At 49.7% G+C, this 18,607-nt stretch overlaps 2 protein-coding genes across 2 annotated transcripts; both read left to right on the top strand.

Annotated features, from left to right (window-relative positions):
• Nucleotides 1-640: 640 nt before the first annotated feature.
• Nucleotides 641-1,750, top strand: LOC307094719 (beclin-2-like; the record flags this gene model as incomplete). Its single annotated transcript, XM_079763760.1, is given in 3 exon segments — nt 641-865; nt 998-1,111; nt 1,115-1,750. Coding segments are annotated over 3 exon segments (975 nt in total).
• A 2,614-nt stretch (nt 1,751-4,364) lies between these two features.
• LOC307094718 (beclin-2-like) lies at nt 4,365-5,669 on the top strand (the record flags this gene model as incomplete). Its single annotated transcript, XM_079763759.1, has 1 exon — nt 4,365-5,669. One exon carries the CDS (start codon nt 4,365-4,367, stop codon nt 5,667-5,669), a length of 1,305 nt encoding a protein of 434 aa, XP_079619885.1.
• Between the last annotated feature and the right edge of the window lie 12,938 nt (nt 5,670-18,607).

Genomic DNA, 18,607 nt, shown 5'->3' with positions numbered 1-18,607 from the left:
AACATGGGCAGAGGCCTTAGTATCAGGTTAAGATATTAAGATCTTATCTTAAGGTACAATAAGGATTCAATGTTTTAAGGAGGGAAGTACCATGATCAGATTTTAGTTTTAGGAAGAATATGCTCATCTCTTCTGCGCCCTTTGGCTAAAATCAGGTGTAGAAAGATTACCTTAAGATTTGCCTTAAAAATGTTTTTTTAAAAAAAGGAAGGGAGCTGAAGCCGGTGTGGCTCAGTGGATGGAGCATTGGCCTGCGGACTGAAGGGTCCCAGGTTCATTCCGGCCAAGGGCATGTACCTTGGTTGTGGGCACATCCCCAGTGGGGGGTGTGCAGGAGGCAGCTGATCGATGTTTCTCTCTCATCGATGTTTCTAACTATCCCTCTCTGTAAAAAATCAATAAAATATATATTAAAAAAGGGGAAGATGATTATATTTTCCTGGAAGAAAGACTCACTTGACTCAAACAGCTCAGGGAGGTATGCAAATACCTAAGGAGGGTCCTGGCGGATACAGGAGAGTGAGGCCTAAGATATGCATTTTAAAACTCCCTCCCCTAAGGGCCCTCACGGAGTATAAATGGAGAAGTAACGCGGGAGCCAGAGCGAACAGAATCAGCATTGCAAGCCCAGCCTTCCACCATGTACTCCATGATCTCCACCGGCTCCTTGACCTGCCAATTCTGCCACCGGTTCCTGCTGTCGATCGACCTCAGCCCAGAGCCTGCAGCTTTGAACTTGCCCTCAGCTCAGGGGGGGCCGGGAGCCACTCCGGAGGAAGGCTCTGCCTCCAGGATGGAGACGGTCGGTGAAGAGCTGCAGGGCAGTGTCTCCGGCCAGACCGTCGAGAGGGCCATGATGGGGCCGGTGTTACATCCTATCCGATGAAGAGCAGGACAAACGCGTGTGCAGGCCTGTGCTTTCTGTCTCCTGCGGCAGCTGGAGGACACCCAGCCAGGATCTCAGGGTCTGGCAGTTTGGAGACCAGGGATGGATTAGGTGAGGACGCGGGGGAGACTGCGGCAGCAGGAGCTGGAGGAGGTGGAGAAGAACCGAGACAGGACAGCGGTGGCCCTGCAGGCAGCCCGGGCAGAGAGAGAGACGCTGGAGCTGTAGCATCAGCTGGGACTGCAGGACGAGCTGTGGAGCGTGGAGGATCGGCTGCAGTTCGCCCAGACCCAGCTGGCCTGGCTGAAGAGAACCAACGCCTTCAAGGCCGCGTTTGAGATCGGCTGCGACGGCCCCATTGCCATCATCAACAGCTTCAGGCTGGGCTGCACCCCCACTGTCCCTGTGAGCTGGGGGGAGATCAACTCAGCCTGGGGGCAGGCGGCCTTGCTGCTCGTGGGCCTGGCTCACACAGTGGGTCTGCAGTTTCAGAGGTACCAGCTCATCCCCCGCGGAGACCACTCCTACCTGCAGTCGCTGACCGAGGACCCTGTGGACCTGCCCTTGTTCTGCACGGGCGGGAAGAGCTCCCTCGTGGACAGCAAGTTTGACCAGGCCATGGCGGCCTTCCTGGACTGCATGCAGCAGTTCAATGAGGAGGCCGAGAAGGGCGAGCCGAGTCTCTTTATGCCCTACAGGATCCACGTGGCGCAGGGCCTGATGGAGGACCCAGGATCCCGTGAATTCCACTCCATCAGAACCCACCTGCACATGGAGGAGGGGTGGACAGAGGCCCTCAAGCTCATGCTTACAAATTTTAAGTGGAGTCTGGACTGGGTCTCCTTAAGGTATCGTCACAATTAACTGCATTTGAACATTATGCTAAGAGACAGAACAAACCATAGAACCAGACCCATAGAGAACAGGCAGACAGCTCTGATGGGGTTGGGTGAGAGGGGTGGAGGGATTGAGCAAAATAAAGGGAATTCATGGACATGCACCACAGTGTGGGTGATTGCATGCAGGGGAGGGGGAGCTGTAAGAGGGTATGGGGGAATAAATGGTGATGGAAAATAACAAAATAAAGGAATAAAACAACTTTGGTGGGGTTTTTTTTCTATGAGAGGGATTTTTTTTTTTTTTTTGCTTTAAAGTATCTTATCAGATCAATTGTAAAACTGAAAATATATAGCAAGTTTACAACTTTGGAAATAAATGACACGGCAATTAATTGAAGAGGAATGAGAGAATTGCCCACAGCAAAGCCAGGCCATTGCGTCTTCCCCAGCACAACCCTGTCCTCTGTACTTTCCTCCTTCTTCCTTCCCCACCCGGACAAATTCAGAATGGCAGCAAAGACTCAATGGTAAGGTGATGGGATAAAGCTTTGTAGAGGGAAAGAACAGGGTGGGGATAAGAGGAGAGGGGGTGGTAAGGGGCAAGGTTCAGGTCTTCAATTTTTTAACAAGAAAATAAGCGTTGACCTAGGAACCAGGACGTCACAGTTAGATTCCCAGTCTGGGCACATGCCCGGTTGCAGGCTGGATCCCCAGTGTGGGGCGTGCAGGAGGCAGCCGGTCAATGATTCTCTCTCATCATTGCTGTTTCCATCTTCCTCTCCCTCTCCCTTCCTCTCTGAAGTCAATAAAAAAATATATTTTTAATAGTTTCCTGCTAGAACAATGTCCCTGACATGGGATCCAGCGATGCACCTAGACTTAGCCCCAGGCCACAGCCCGGTGAGCCCGCAGGACAGCACCTGCCCCTCCAGGACCGGGTGCCTGACACGCTGCCTTCTGCTGGACACTGGGACTGACAGGCCTATGGCTTCCCACCCTGACTGTGGTTGAGGAATTGAGGTCTCTGTTTGTTTTTTTCAAAATATATTTTATTGATTTCAGAGAGGAAGGGAGAGGGAGAGAAAGAAACATCACTGATGAGAGATTCATTGATCAGCTGCCCCCTGCACGCCCCACACTCTGGATGGAGCCCACAACCCGGGCATGTGCCCTGACCAGGAATGGAACCGTGACCTTCTGGTTCCTAGGTCGACGCTCAGCCACGGAGCCACAACGGCTGGGCCTGCTGTGTTTATGTTCTGCTCTGCTCCACCCGGTCAATAACTGCAGGTTAAAAGCTCTGGTGAGCCCTAGCTGGTTTAGCTCAGTGGATAGAGCGTAGTCCTGTGGACTGAAGGGTCCCGGGTTCGATTCCAGTCAAGGGCATATGCCTGGTTTGCAGGCTCAATCCCCAGTGGGGGGCATGCAGGAGGCAGCTGATCAATGATTCTCTCTCATCGTTGATGTTTCTCTCTCTCTTCCTCTCCCTTCTTCTCTGAAATCAAAAATATACAGTATTAGAAAAAAAAAATAAAGGCTCTGATTAGTGTGCTTCACTGGGTGATTGACAGAAGTCAATGTTTTGCTCTCACATTCATGTTTCTCCCTCTCCCTTCCTCTCTAAAAATCAATTTAAAAAAAAGAGAGAGAGAAATGCAATTGGTTTTCAGGAACACAGGGGAGCCCATGGGTGAGGGTGTCGAGAAACATGGAGAGATGATGGGCGGGGTCAGGGACCTGGGGTCTGGAGCGTCCAAGTGTCTGGAACACCTGCCTGTTCCCTCCCGGTCCCAGTCCCGGAGCTGGGCCCCCCCGCCTTGGCCCCTGACCTTCCCACCAGGTTGAGGGCCTTGGTGGCCACAGCTCCGGACTCCACCCAGCTCTTCAACCAGGGACCGAGGCTCCCAGCCGCTGGGGCCCGGTACATCCGCCTTCCAGAGGTTCAGCGCTGAGGATGTGCTATGGGAGGGGAGCCCACTGTGTACCCCGTGTCCATCAATGAGGCTGTGTGCTAGCAGAAGGGCATTGCCAGCTTCCAGGCTGAGAAGCTCATGGTCTCCGTGCCCGCCCTGCCCGTGAGGCCCCCCACCCCCACCCCGGACCCCTAACCCAGGCCACACCCGCTGTACACCATGATCCTTGCCACACGCACCCACCTCCAGCCTCAGTGTCCCATTCCATCAGGTGGAAGGTGTCCAGGGAATTTAAAAGTTAAAAACAAGAAATAGGAGAGAAGAACCTGAAACGTGGGCAGAATCGGGTTAAGATGGGAAGGCCTTATCTTAAGGTCAGATAAGGGCATTAAATGTTTTCAGGAGGGAAGCACCATGACCAGATTTTAGTTTTCGGAACTAAAACTAAACTCAGCTCTGGGCCCTTCGGCTAAGATCAAGTGTAGAAAGATTACTCTTCAGATAAGCCTTAAACATGTTCAGGAGAGGGAGATGCTTGGCTTTAATCCTTGGAGAAGGACTCCCCGGCTGGTCTCTAAGGAGGGTCAGGTTTGAGGCGGGAAGGTGAGAGATGAGATATGCATTTTAAAACTCCCCTCCCTGAAGGCCCTGACCAAGTATAAATGGAGGAGGAACACGGGAGCCAGGGGAAAGTTGGGAGTCAAGGTGAAAGTCAAGACCTCCACCATGGCCTCCATCCGCTTCATCTGCCATTTCTGCCGCCGGCCCCTGAAGCTGACTCCGTCCTCGGAGACCTCGGGCCTTGACCTCAGCCAAGAACCTGCAGCTTCGAACTTCCCCTCAGCTCAGAGGGACCCCGGAGACACTCCGGAGGGAGGCTCTGCCTCCAGCGTGGAGACGGACCTTGAGGAGCTGCAGGGCAGTGCCTCCAGCTGGGCCATCCCTGGTGATGGCGAGCTGTCCGGGGACGGTCCCAACAGCTTCACCCTGCTCGGGAAGCTGGCCTCTGGGAGGACCCTCAGCAGCATCCAGAGGGCCATGACGGGCCTCTATGACGTCCTATCCGGTGAAGGGCTGGACCACCCCCTGTGCGAGGACTGTACCGACGGTCTCCTGGAGCAGCTGGACAGCCAGCTCAGCATCTCGGAGTCTGACAGTCAGACCTACCAACGCTGCTTGGAGACCAGGGATGGGTTAGGCGAGGACGCGAGGGAGACACTGCAGCGGGAGCTGAAGGTCCTGGAGCTGGAGGAAGCGAGGCTGGTGCGGGAGCTGGAGGAGGTGGAGGAGAACCGAGACAGGGCGGCGGTGGCCCTGCAGGCAGCCCGGGCAGAGACGGAGACGCTGGAGCAGCAGGAAAGGCAGTGCCACGGGGACCTCGGTGAACTGCAGTGGCAACAGCTGGAACTGCAGGACGAGCTGTGGAGCGTGGAGCACCGGCTGAGGTACGCCCAGACCCAGCTGGCCTGGCTGAAGAAAACCAACGCCTTCAAGGCCGTGTTTGAGATCGGCTGCGACGGCCCCATTGCCATCATCAACAGCTTCAGGCTGGGCTGCACCCCCACTGTCCCTGTGAGCTGGGGGGAGATCAACTCAGCCTGGGGGCAGGCGGCCTTGCTGCTCGTGGGCCTGGCTCACACAGTGGGTCTGCGGTTTCAGAGGTACCAGCTCATCCCCCGCGGAGACCACTCCTACCTGCAGTCACTGACCGAGGACCCCGTGGACCTGCCCTTGTTCTGCACCGGCGGGAAGAGCTCCCTCGTGGACAGCAAGTTTGACCAGGCCATGGCGGCCTTCCTGGACTGCATGCAGCAGTTCAATGAGGAGGCCAAGAAGGGCGAGCCGAGTCTCTTTATGCCCTACAGGATCCACGTGGCGCAGGGCCTGATGGAGGACCCAGGATCCCGTGAATTCCACTCCATCAGAACCCACCTGAACAGGGAGGAGCGGTGGACAAAGGCCCTCAAGCTCATGCTTACAAATTTTAAGTGGAGTCTGGACTGGGTCGCCTTAAGGTATCGTCACAATTAACTGCATTCGAACATTATGCTAAGAGACAGAACAAACCATAGAACCAGACCCATAGAGAACAGGCAGACAGCTCTGATGGGGTCGGGTGAGAGGGGTGGAGGGATTGAGCAAAATAAGAGAATTCATGGACATGCACCACAGTGTGGTGATTGGATGTGGGGGAGGTGGATATGTAAGAGGACATGGGGGGCATAAATGGTGATAGAAAATAACAAAATAAATTAAAGGAAAAAATAACTTGATTTTTTTTTCTAGGAGGGAGAGGGAATTTTTTTTTGCTTGAAAAATATATCAATTGTAAAACTGAAAGTATAACAGGATTATAACTTTAATAATAAATGATAAAGACATTAAGAGGAATGAGAGTATTGCCTACAGCAAATCAAGGCCAATGCATCTTCCTCAGCATAACCCTATCCTCAAGTACCTTCCTCCTTCCCAGCTGGACAAAAAATTCAAAATGGCTCAGCAAAGATTAAATGACAAGGTGATGGGATAAAGCTTTGTAGAGGGGAAAGAACAGGGTGGGGATAAGAGGAGAGGGAGTTGTAAACAGAAAGGTAGAGATCATATATATATATATATATATATATATATATATATATATATATATTTATATTATATATTTACTTTATATATATATACACACATATATATTCAATTGATTTCAGAAAGAGAGAGGGAGAGATAGAAACATCAATGATAAGAGAGAATCATGGATCGGCTGCCTCCTGCATGCCCTCTTCTGGGGATTGAGCCCGAAACCCAGGCATGTGCCCTTGACCAGAATCGAACCTGGGACCCTTTAGTCAGCAGGCCGATGCTCTATCCACTGAGCAAAACCGGCTAGGGCAGGTCTTCAATTTTTTAATGAGAAAGTGTCCTGGCTGGTGTGGCTGGTGTGGTTCAGTGGTTGAGCACTGACCTATGAACCAGGAGGTCACGGTTGGATTCCGGATCAGGGCATATGCCCAGGTTTAGGACTTGATCTCCGGTAGGGGAAGTGCAGGAGATGGATGAAAAGTGATTCTCATCATTAATGTTCCTATCTCTCTCTCTCCTTCTCCCTTTCTCTGAAATCAACAAATACTATTTTTAAAAAATCAACCAATGGCCCTAGCCCGTTTGACTCTGTGGATAGACGATTGGCCATGTATGAAGGGTCTCAGGTTCAATTCCCGTCAAGGGCCCGTATCTCGGTTGCAGGCCCTCTCCCTGACCTGGCTGCCCTCTGGCCCTGGCATCTCTGAGGGAAGCCATGCCAGGCCTTTCTGGACCACCGTCTTAGCTGACTACGAATGTAGATGCCACTTGCCAGCTGTTAGGCACCATGACTGCCGGGCAGTGGCCATTCTAGAATCCCAGGCCTCCGGTTCTCCAAAGGTGTGGTCCCCAGATCTGCAGGTCCCCTGGGAGCCTGTTCGGGACCTGCAGGCCCCTCCCTAAAGGTTCTCAATCAGAAACCCTGAGGATCGCCCTGCCCGGTTTGGCTCAGTGGATAGAGCGTTGGCCTGGGGACCGAAGGGTCCTGGGTTCGGATTCTGGTCAAGGGCTCGTACCTTGGTTGCAGGCTCCTCCCCAGCCCTGGTCAGGGCTTGTGCAGGAGGCAACCAATCCGTGTGTTTCTCTGACATCAATATTTCTCTCTGTCTTTTCTTCTCTCTTCCACTCTCTAAAAATCCATGGAAAAATATCCTTAGGTGAGGATTACAAATAAATAAATAAATAAATAAAAATAAAATTAAAGCCGAAACCGGTTTGGCTCAATGGATAGAGCATCGGCCTGCGGACTGAAAGGTCCAAGGTTCGATTCCGGTCAAGGGCATGTACCTTGGTTGCGGGCACGTCCCCAGTAGGGGGCGTGCAAGAGGCAGCTGATCGATGTTTCTCTCTCATCGATGCTTCTAACTCTCTATCCCTCTCTCTTCCTCTCTGTAAAAAATCAATAAAATATATTAAAAAAATAATAATAAAATAAAATTAAAAATTAAGAAAAGAATCAGCCAATGAATGCATGAATAAATAGAACAACAAATTCTCTCTCTCTCCAATCAATTAAAAAAAAAAAAAGGAAAGAAAAAGAAACGCTGAGGGTGAGGCCTGGTTATTTTATTTAATAAACCCATCAAGGATTTCCCCAGCAGAGCCGCTGGTCCGGCCCAGGCCCAGCACACTGTGCCCAGGGCCACATCCAGCTGCCTCCTGGTCTGTACAGCTCACACGCTAAAATGGTTTTAACCTTTCCAATGGTTTGGGGGTGGGGTACAAAAATGCATGCTCTCTCAAGATATGTGAAAAATTATTTTAAATTCCAATTCTGGTGTCCACAGAGAGGTTTGACTGAACACAGCCACGCCCATTTACTCACCTATTGCCTCTGGCTGCTGTGAGCTGTGACAGAGACTGAGACCTGACGTATTTGCTGTCTGGCCCTTTGGAGAAACTGTGTGCTGACCCCTGCGTTCGGTGAAGCCGTTTTGAAGTCCACACTGTTTGTGGCCCTCGCTGGTGTGGCTCAGTGGATGGAGTGTCAGCCAGAGGACTGAAGGGTCCAGGGTCCTTTCATTCTCTGACAATTAATGGAAAAGTGTCCTTGGGTGAGGATTAACAACAATAACAAAAGTGACTCATTAAAAACCAAACAAACACTAAAGATTTTTTAAAAAAGTATTTAAAAAATAAAGATCCCTAGCCTGTTTGGCTAAGTGGATAGAGCGTCGGCCTGCGGACTGAAGGGTCCCAGGTTCGATTCTGGTCACACATGCCTGGGTCATGGGCTCCATCCCCAGAAAGAGGCGTGAAGGAGGTGGCCGATCAGTGATTCTCTCTCATCATTGACGTTTCTATCTCTCTTCCTTTCCCTTCTTCTCTGAAATCAATACAAATATTTTTTTAAAAAAGAGAGAAATCCACAATGTTTGGCGGGGTGCGGCAGCTGTCAGTTGCACCCCAAACACAGGCTATATACCCAGGGGGAAATGGTCACCCCATACTCCACTGCCTGGAGTCCATTTCTATGCCGTGCAGTTAGATTAATCATGTCCCTAGAAGATGCTGAACATGGCACTGGGATTTTTAAAAATTCCCAAAGACATCAATCTGATCTTTGCAGCCCAAGACATTTGCTTTCTTTGCTGGGACTTCTGCCAGACATGCCCAGCTGGGATTTACCTATGTCTCTGTAGGGCCAGTAGGGGGCAGGGAGGTTGATTTTGTTGGGCCAATTACGAGTATCGGTGGAAGAAGGCAGATGAGGACAGAAATTCTGAGGGTCTGAGGGATGTGGCTTGAGCTAGGACCCAACCACACAGCTTACAATGAATGAAAAGTCACATGGAGGCGCACCATTGGCGAAAACACACTATACACAGGGCTTCGGGCACATAGGAGGAGGCTCCATGAAACACATAATGTCTGGCCGGTGTGGCTCAGGGGCTGAGCATGAACCCAGGAACTAGGAGGCCACAGTTCAATCCCTGGTCAAGGGCACATTCCCGTGTTTTGGACTCCATCCCCAGTGTCGGGCGTGTAAGAGGTAGCCCATCTAACATTCTCTCTCATCTTTGATGCTTCTATCTCTCTCTCCCTCTCCCTTCCTCTCTGAGATCAATAAAAATATATTTTAAAAAACACACACAAAAACCTTTCATGCCAAGAGCTGAGCACAATGCCTGGCTCATTGCTGTCACTAAATGTCCAATATTAGGATTTCTCGGAGGAATAAACTTGCCTCCACCCTCGCAGGTGCTTTCGGCGGATCTAATAGCCAAATCGACAGGAGACCGATGAACAAGAGACAAGGACCAAATTCACATACGTATGTGTGTATGGGCACCCCGAGGACAGGACAAAGTCAGAGACCCCACATGCCAGCGGGGCTCAGAGACGGAAAGGGAAAATGGGGGTGCAAGGCACTCTGAGCCGGGGGTGAGGAAATGCACCCGGGGGCTGCCACGGGTCATTGCAGGACCATCAGGAGACCGGACGTTCAGTAAACAGAAGCTGGCCCTGCCGCGTAGGTAGGTCAAGAGAGGTCATCTCTGATGTCTCTGAGGAAGGCTCCTGATTGAGTTCTCAGAGGTGGATCAGGGAGGCGCACACGTTTGTCCTGAGCCCCGGGCTAAAGTTGCCTTTGGCTCCAAACAAGCTGGACCCCCAGGAGGCTCAGCTCAGGGTTTTCCAGGTCTAGTCACAAACCCCATTTTATTGGAATTAGTCCTGAAGAACAGAGGGAGGTGCAACTCTATTGTCTTTTCCACCCACTCCCACTCCCGCCCTCCTATGCGGGAACCACACCTTCTCACTACTCCTCACCTGGCTATTCCTTTAGGTCTCCATCTGAAAATCACATTTTCTTTTTCTTCCTTTAAAAAAAAAATTTATTGATTTTTTTACAGAGAGGAAGGGAAAGGGATAGAGAGTTAGAAACATCGATGAGAGAGAAACATTGATCAGCTGCCTTCTGCACACTCCCTACTGGGGATGTGCCCGAATCCAAGGTACATGCCCTTGACCGGAATCCAACCTGGGACCCTTGAGTCCGAAGGTCGATGCTCTATCCACTGAGCCAAACCGGTTAGGGCTGGTTTGTTTGTTTTTTAATCCTCACCATTCAGTCCGAAGGCTGACTCTCTATCCACTGATCGTAACCAGCCAAGGGCAGGGCACCCTTCCCTTAATGTCGAGTTACTTTAGAAGCTGAATCAATTTGTGGGAGATTCTGGCTCACTGAGCCCACCCTCATTCAGATTTCTGTTTCCCGTTTACCCAGGAGTCGACGCTGTTGATAGCCAAGCGTTAATATTTTTCAGTAACTGAAAGCCGTTCTAATACCATAGCTTAGTGTGTGAGAAGCATGGCATGGCGGTGGCTGAGCTTTCTGAACTAGTATTTATCTTTTGTTAAAAAGCAAAATAGCCAAAACCGGTTTGGCTCAGTGGATAGAGTGTCGGCCTGCGGACTCAAGGGTCCCAGGTTCGATTCTGGTCAAGGGCATGTACCTTGGTTGTGGGCACATCCCTGGTAGGGGGTGTGCAGGAGGCAGCTGGTCGATGTTTCTCTCTCATCAATGTTTCTAGCTTTCTATCCCTCTCCCTTCCTCTCTGTAAAAAAAAATTAATAAAATGTATTTAAAAAAAGCAAAATATACAGTAAAGAGCAGCATCCTATGTAATAAAAGAGTAATATGCAAATTGACCATCACTCCAACACACAAGATGGCTGCCCCCATGTGGTCAAAGATGGCTGCGCCCATGTGGACATAAGATGGCCGCCACAAGATGGCCTGCAAGGGAGGGCAGTTAGGGGTGACCAGGCCTGCAGGGGAGGGCAGTTAGGGGTGACCAGGCCTGCACAGGAAGGCAGTTAGGGGCAAACAGGCTGTCAGGGGAGCAGTTAGGCATCAATCAGGCTGGCAGGGGAGTGGTTAGGGGGTGATCAGGCTGGCAGGCAGAAGCAGTTAGGGGCAATCAGGAAGGCAGGCAGGCGAGCAGTTGGGAGCCAGCAGTCCTGGATTGTGAGAGGGATGTCCAACTGCCTGTTTAGGCCCGAATCGGGCCTAAACAGGCAGTTGGACATCCCTCGAGGGGTCCCAGATTGGAGAGGGTGCAGGCTGGGCTAAGGGACCCCCCCCCCCACCTCGTGCACAAATTTTGTGCACCGGGCCTCTAGTATAAAGATAAAATAACATGAGCATCTGGGACTTGTTATTAGAAATTCTCTACTTTTACCCCTTTCCTGACTTCTTTCCCACACCCTGGTCTGTGGTCCTCACTCCCTAACCCTGCTCCCAGAATCCACCGGGGCCACTTGTGCCCTGAGGAGGGCTCCTGTTGCCATGGCAGCACCAGGAGTTGGGAGAAGGATGCTTCCTTTGTGATGTTTTGTTGCCCGGAAGGTCTCGGCAGTTCTTTTCTGTGGGCCGTGAGAATTCCTGTCAAGGGGGCACCTTCCATGTTTTATCCAGTTTCCCCAACATCTATGTCTGGTCTCCCCTTGGGCTAGAGTCAGCCTGCCAGAAGTTTCAGATATTCTCTTTGGAAATGGTGGGTGTATTTATGCTTAGTGCTTGGCCATTTCCATGTGATGAAGGGTGTTGGCGCCACCTGGTGGCACTTGTCAGGCCTGCCTTCAATGCCAACGGAGACGGGGTTTGGGACTAGAGGGACAGAGAAAGGGATTCAGGCATAGCTCTTGCTGTCTTGGACGTTTCCTCCCTGTGTGGGAACTCGTACAAAACGGGAGTTGAAAACGTTGCAGCTGCCAGTGCGCTGATGTTCTGACGATAACCTGCTCAGAAGGTCTCCATGTTCTGAAGCACAAGCCGTAGCTTTTTCGGGAGAGGACACTGACCAGATGGAATAAGCCCCCGGCCACAGCGAAGACCCTGCTTTGGAACCCAGGTCTGCCTGGTGACGGAGCCCCGGCTCTTCCCAGGACGCCACGCTGCTGGAACCCAGGACCGGGGCGGGGATGTGCTGGAAAACTGAAACAGCCGGCCGGTGTGGCTCAGTGGTTGGGTGTGGACCTATGAACCAGGAGGTCACGGTTCGATTCCCGGTCAGGGGACATGCCTGGGTTTTGGGCTCCATCCCCAGTGTGGGATGTGCAGGAGGCAGCCAATCAATGATGACATTAAGGAAAGGGAGGAGCCTGCAACCAAGGTAGGTGCCCTTGACCGGACTTGAACCCGGGACCCTTTGGTCCGCAGGCCGATGCTCTATCCACTGAGAAAAACAGCTAGGCCTCCCCCCTCTCTCCCCCAATCCTTAACTGAGTCTGTGAGCTCCAAGAAGAACAGAGGCAGCATATTTCCATCTCTGAACACCCTCAGCCCTTAGCTTCATGTTTACACACAGTAGGTGCTCCATGATTTCTGGCTTCCGTGCATGTTTTATCGCGGGTGTGTCTACGTCACGCCAGGAAGAACCGGAAATTGGTGACCTTGGCCACTAGATGTCACACTACACTTAACAGTCAACAGAAAAATTCCTAACCCTGATTCCAAATTGCATTTACATTTCAGTCTGAAAGCAAATCTCATGTTACTGTAGTCTTCAACCTCAACCATTTCAAGCCAAGTCTGGACCGGACGTTTCTTGGTGTAAGTTTCAGCTTTTCATTTCTCACTTTATACGGGAGGAGAGGATGTGTAGGGATAATGCACAATTTGCCATTGACTTTGGGATTTATTATCATGTAACGTCTTCCCAGCCTAGTTGCCTTCATTATCGTGTCTGGTTAATATTAATGCACACTCCTGAATACTGTGTGAGATAACGTAGGTGGAGTGGAGCAGGGGACTATCTATCAAACACATTGCGGTCGGATCACGAGAATTCTCGCTTCGTATTACACAGTATTTTACAGTCTCATACTTTAAAAAGGTATTAGCTTGTAAGAACATGTAATACATAACTTCAAAATGCAATGGGTACTTAAATTTTAAGCGTGCCTTTAACATTTATGTGAAACGTTTTTTTGTACTCGTTCAATAGAAACTTAATCTGGCCACTGGGTAAAGCTAGTAATAAAACTACTGGTCTGCAATGTGTTAAGTGAGTCTGATGATGCCAATGTCAGGGTTAAGTCCTTCAGTGGGTTTATTTTAAAATTTTAAATATATATTTTTATTGATTTCAGAGATGAAGGGAGAGGTAGAGAGAAACATGAATGATGGGAGAGAATCATCGATCAGCTGCCTCCTGCATGCCCCACACTGGGGATCGAGCCCACAACCCGGGCATGTGCCCTAACCCCCTGGTTCATAGGTCAACACTCAACCACTGAGCCACGATGGCCGGGCCCCGTTACTTTTAGAAGGACCAATATGCTGAACCCTGCCTGGCTGGCCTGTGTACTGGGGCACCTGCTGAGCTCACCCCCTCCTCTGACATGCCCCCTCTTGCTGCTCTCATCTCACCTGCCAGGTCTGTGTGGAGGCCTCCCTCTACCTGTCTCCCCAGGTGGTCTCTAAGATCCCTTCAGATCTCAGTTCAAGATGCACTGCCTGAGGGAACATTTGCATGACCTCCCACTGTATTAGTTTCCTATGGCTGCTGTAACAAATTACCCCCCATTAGTGGCTTAAAGCAACACACATTCATTCTATTACAGTTCTGGAGGTCAAAGTCAGAAATGGGTCTCCCTGGGCTCAAATCAAGGTGTGGGCAGGGCTGCATTCGTTTCGTAGGCGCTCGGAGAGAATCTATTTTCTAAACTTTTCCAGCGCCTAGACTCTAGAGGCCTCCTGCATTCTTTGGCTTGTGGCCCCTTCCGTCTTCAAGACCAGCAATCACATCACTCAGACCTCGCACCTTTGCTCCCTGGATTCTCCTGACCTTTCCCCCTTTGAAGGCCCTTGTGATTACACTGGACCCACCCAGAAAATCCAGGATCATCTTCTTATTCTATGGCTGCCAGTAGCTTCCTTAATTCTGGCTCAGCCCTCTGTTCTCCCTTGCCATATAACATAACATAGGCTCAGTTTGGGGGGCTTAGGATGGGAACATCTTGGGGGCCATTATTCTGCTTGCCACAGCCAACCAAGGTAAACACTCAATTTTAAGCTCTTAGACCACGTGTTGCAGTCCATGTTTTATATATTTTTGTTGTTTCTGAATAAGGGCACTAAGCCTGCCTTGCCTGGGTTCAGGAGGCGGCCGATTTCGTGTTTGCTCAGCATTCCACCTGCACCTTCTAGCCTTCTGTTCAAATCAATGCCGAGTACAAGGCTGGCCAGTGGGGGACACACGGTGGTTGTGACAGCATTTTCTTAAAAAAGATTAATCCAGCCTGGCTGGGGTGGCCCAGTCATTGAGCATTGACAGGAAGTCACGTTTGGATTCCAGGTCAGGGCACATGTCTGGATTGTGGGCTCCATCCCCAGTGGGGGGTGTGCAGGAGGCAGCCGATCAATGCTATGATTCTCTCTCATCATTGATGTTTCTATCTCTCTCTCCCTCTCCCTTCATCTCTGAAAAAAACTCACCCCTACATCTATCATCTATCTATCCTATCTCTCTATCTCTATCATCTCTATCTCTATCTCTATCTCTATCTCTATCTCTATCTCAATCTCTATATCATCTATCTATAAAGAAGTCTCCAAAGGAGTAGTTGGGAGCATGCAGGAATTAAAGAGTTAATTGTGACAAAGATAAGACATTAAGAACAGCTCCGAGCACAGGGCTCTGGCACCCAGAGCAATGAGTAATGGCCATCACACTGCCCTAGGAGGTGTGTGATGACTATGAGTCACCCACCACGCCTCAGAACACCCCCACACTCTCAACGAACCAGGAGCTGACCTTTCCGGCTGTGCCCATTTCTCCAAGTTACTGTTATAGATGCTGTGGACTGGCTCAGCCCCAGCTTTCGGAGCCCAGTAGCAGCAATCCCAGGGTGCCTTTCACTTCAGCCGACTGAAAGCACTTACCCGGGTGCGAGCTAACAGGGCTACCACCGAGCGGGCTTTTGGTCCACAGCGTGTGCCCAGACCCTTGCTCTCGGCCCAGACTTTCCCAGCCAGCACAGCCCCTGACCCTGGGAATGAAGAGATCAAAGCCCACACTGTCATTCTTAGCTGCAAGGGCGGTTACTCACCAGCTCATTACTGCATTCTGTGGCCTGAGGACTTGCAGGATTGATCACATCAATGGAGGAGACCAGACTAGTAACGCACGTCACAAAGTGGATGGGAGATACTCCTCTTGTGGACGGAAGGGGCCACATGCTGACCTGACAGCTCGGGGGAGGCCTGCATGGCGGTCTTGCAAACTCAGAGACCTACAGTAACCACAAAGGATGGTCTGAAATGAAACTTTAACTGAAAGCAGTTATGGTGGGTAGTTATATCCTAGGCCGGTATCTTCACTGACAAGGTCAACCTTTTCCTTAACTGAGCCTCTCTGTCTTTTTGCATCTATGATAACATACCCTTGCAATGTCTGGGTAACTTGTAACTTCCCCTTTTCTGGACCCCTTGGGGCACAATCAAATGTGCTGGGCGCCAGGACAGATACCACAAATCCCTTCATTATCATGTTAATTGTTCCTGTACCCACCTAAGTATGTGTCCATCATTTTACTTTTTATCCAATCCCAGGGGTTCCCCCCCCCTGCCCCACTTTGCTTTATCCCACCTCCTTGATCTATCACCAATGGATTTCATGTAACCCACCTATGTCCCTCCTTTGATGGCAATGTATAAATACAAATGTAACCCGCCATTCTCTGGAGCATCATCTCAATTTGTTGAGGTTCTGCTTCCCTGCATATGTTTGGCTCAGTTTGGCTCAAATAAACTCACAAAAATTCTTTACAGGTTTCAATGGTTTTTTTACGATAACACTCTCATATCCATGCCTGTGTTTCAGTGTGTTCATCCCACAATGACAAGTCTACCCCATCCTGTGGCTTAATTCTGATGATCTGACGGGAATCTTTTCTTTCTTCTTTTTTCAAATATATTTTGATGGATTTCAGAGAGGAAGGGGAGGGAGGAGAGAGAAACATCAATGAAGAGAGAGAATCATTGATAGGCTCCTCCTGCACGCCCCACACTAGGGATTGAGCCCACAACTCGGGTAAAACTGACTGGGAATCAAACCATGACCTCCTGGTTCATAGGTCGATGGATGCTCAACCCCTGAGCCACGCTGGTTGGGTGGGAATATTTTCTTTATAACTACTTTTCTTTATATAGTGTGATGTCTGACTTTTTACCCACAGTGGACTAATGCGTGGCTCCATGAGCTGCTTGGTTTGATATTTTGGGTTTTCTAAATATCCCTCCTAAAATTCACAAAAAGCTCACCAACCCCACAGGTTCTGTTTTAAATTTTTAGGAGTAATTATGGGGGGAGTGGGTAGCAGGTCCTTTTTCTCAGTTCCCATTTCCTAAATAATGAGTTTTCAGCCCTGCTGGCATGGCTCAGTGGTTGAGTATGGACCTATGAACCAGGAGGTCACATTCAATTCTCGGTCAGGGCATATGCTGGGGTTGTGGGCTCCATCCCCAATGGGGGGCGTGCAGGAGGCAGCCGATCAATGATTCTCTCTCTTTATTGGTGTTTCTCTCTCTCCCTCTCCCTTCCTCTCTGAAATCAATACAAATATATTTTTAAAAATAATAGATTTTCAGATAGCATTGGTCAATTCTGGGGACTTCAGGATCCGCATTTCACTAACAGTGTCCTTTGCTGACTCACTCCCGGGACCCATCCCAGGACTACTGCCTCCTTTCCATCCACAGAGCAGACTGTGAGTGCAGGAGCCACATGCATTGAGACGTGTCTGCCAGCCCTAAGGCATTGGTCTCCCTCTTATCCATCTTCGTTAGTGACCAGGCAAGGCCTCATCAATTGTTTGTTCTCTAATATTACAGTATGAGTTTGTAGAGAAATAAATTATGAGGTCATTCTTCAGTTGTTTCACAAATGAATATCTTCAATACGATTTACTCAAAAGCAAACAGTGCTACAAAAAGTCCTCCCATTCTTTTTTAGAAATGAAGATTTAAAACTTTAAAATTAATTTTCAGGGAGAGAGAGAGAGAGAGAGAGAGAGAGAGAGAGAGAGAGAGAGAGAAAGAGAGAGAGAGAGAGAGAGAGAGAGAGAGAGAGAGAGAGAGAGAGAGAGAGAGGAGAGAGAGAGAAACATCGATATGTTGTTCACTTACTTATGCATTCATTGATTGATTCTTGTATGTGCCCTGACCTGGGATTGAACCCATAACCTTGGCTATCAGGATGATACTCTAACTAACTGAGCTACCTGGTCAGGGCTCCATTTTTTTCTTAATTAACCTCTCTGAGATGACTGGACTTCATCTACAAACACGTCATGATAATGCTTATAATAACCTCTGCCTTTAACTATGCATCACAGACTTCTGTGAGGGCAATTCAAATATAACATGTGGAAATACTTTTGCAAGATGTAAAATGTGGTGCAATGATATTTTCCAGCTTCTTTTCCTAACACTGGATATCAGCACCCTTGGGAGACTCAGCCCTCTGGGGAAATGATAACAAAGCAGATGCGCCTTTTCCTACGTGTGTGCTGTGTAGCAGACCCCAGACTGGCATAGGTGACAGCCGGGAAAGGGCGTTTCATGTAGGAATCTGTCATGTCTGACAACCAGGCCTTCTTCCCCCGTTTGTCTTCCGGTCGCTCTGTGATGAGTAAACAGCTGTTTCTCACGAGGAGAGAGCAGCAGAGGAGATACAAATCGCCCAGCAGAACAGCTAACACGAATTCCAGTGGCCGGCGATGGAGAATGTCAAGCAAGGAGGGGCAAGAGCATCCTGGGTGCTTCCTCCACCCTACAGCTGGGAGGCTGTTGTTTTTGAGTCCGTTATGGTTGTGGTGGGGACAAGGTATCATACCTACTGGTCACAATAAACCAAGTGACAGGATGCGTGAGAAGAAATCGTTTCCTGACCCCACTTCCGAGGGACGCCATATTGCAAGTTGGATGTGAGTTGTCCGCCATGGGTGATGAGAGCCATCGGGAGAGCGACCTTGAACGCTGAGCTAGGGAATCAATACCTTTTCCCCGGAGAAACAGCCTCCTGCAAGCACGCTTTCCAGACTTATCGCAAGCCGGTTATCTGGGAGATAATGTCTTGGAAAAACAGTTTATAAGAGTGCAAGCAATTCTCTTGCCAATGACAAGCCCCACTAGTCATATGGAGGGAAAATAATTTAGAATTTGATCCTGGCCACATTCCTGTGCCATAAAAATGAGTTCAAACTGCCGGTGGTCTTAATCCAGCATCTAAAAGGGTTCAGGAATCTGGAGAAGGTGCTGTGTGTAAATTAATCAAGAGTCCAGAGATGAAATATAATTTTGGAAGTCATATTGGGGAGCCAGAGGAGCTTGGCTAAAGGAACTAAGTTCTTCTGTCTCTCTGGACCCCTTGCTTTTTATTAAC

This window comes from Cnephaeus nilssonii (assembly GCF_951640355.1).
Source record: "Cnephaeus nilssonii genome assembly, chromosome: 23".
Lineage (NCBI taxonomy): Eukaryota > Metazoa > Chordata > Mammalia > Chiroptera > Vespertilionidae > Cnephaeus > Cnephaeus nilssonii.
Note: the sequence above shows the minus strand (reverse complement) of the source record. Positions and strands in the feature narration are given on the sequence as shown.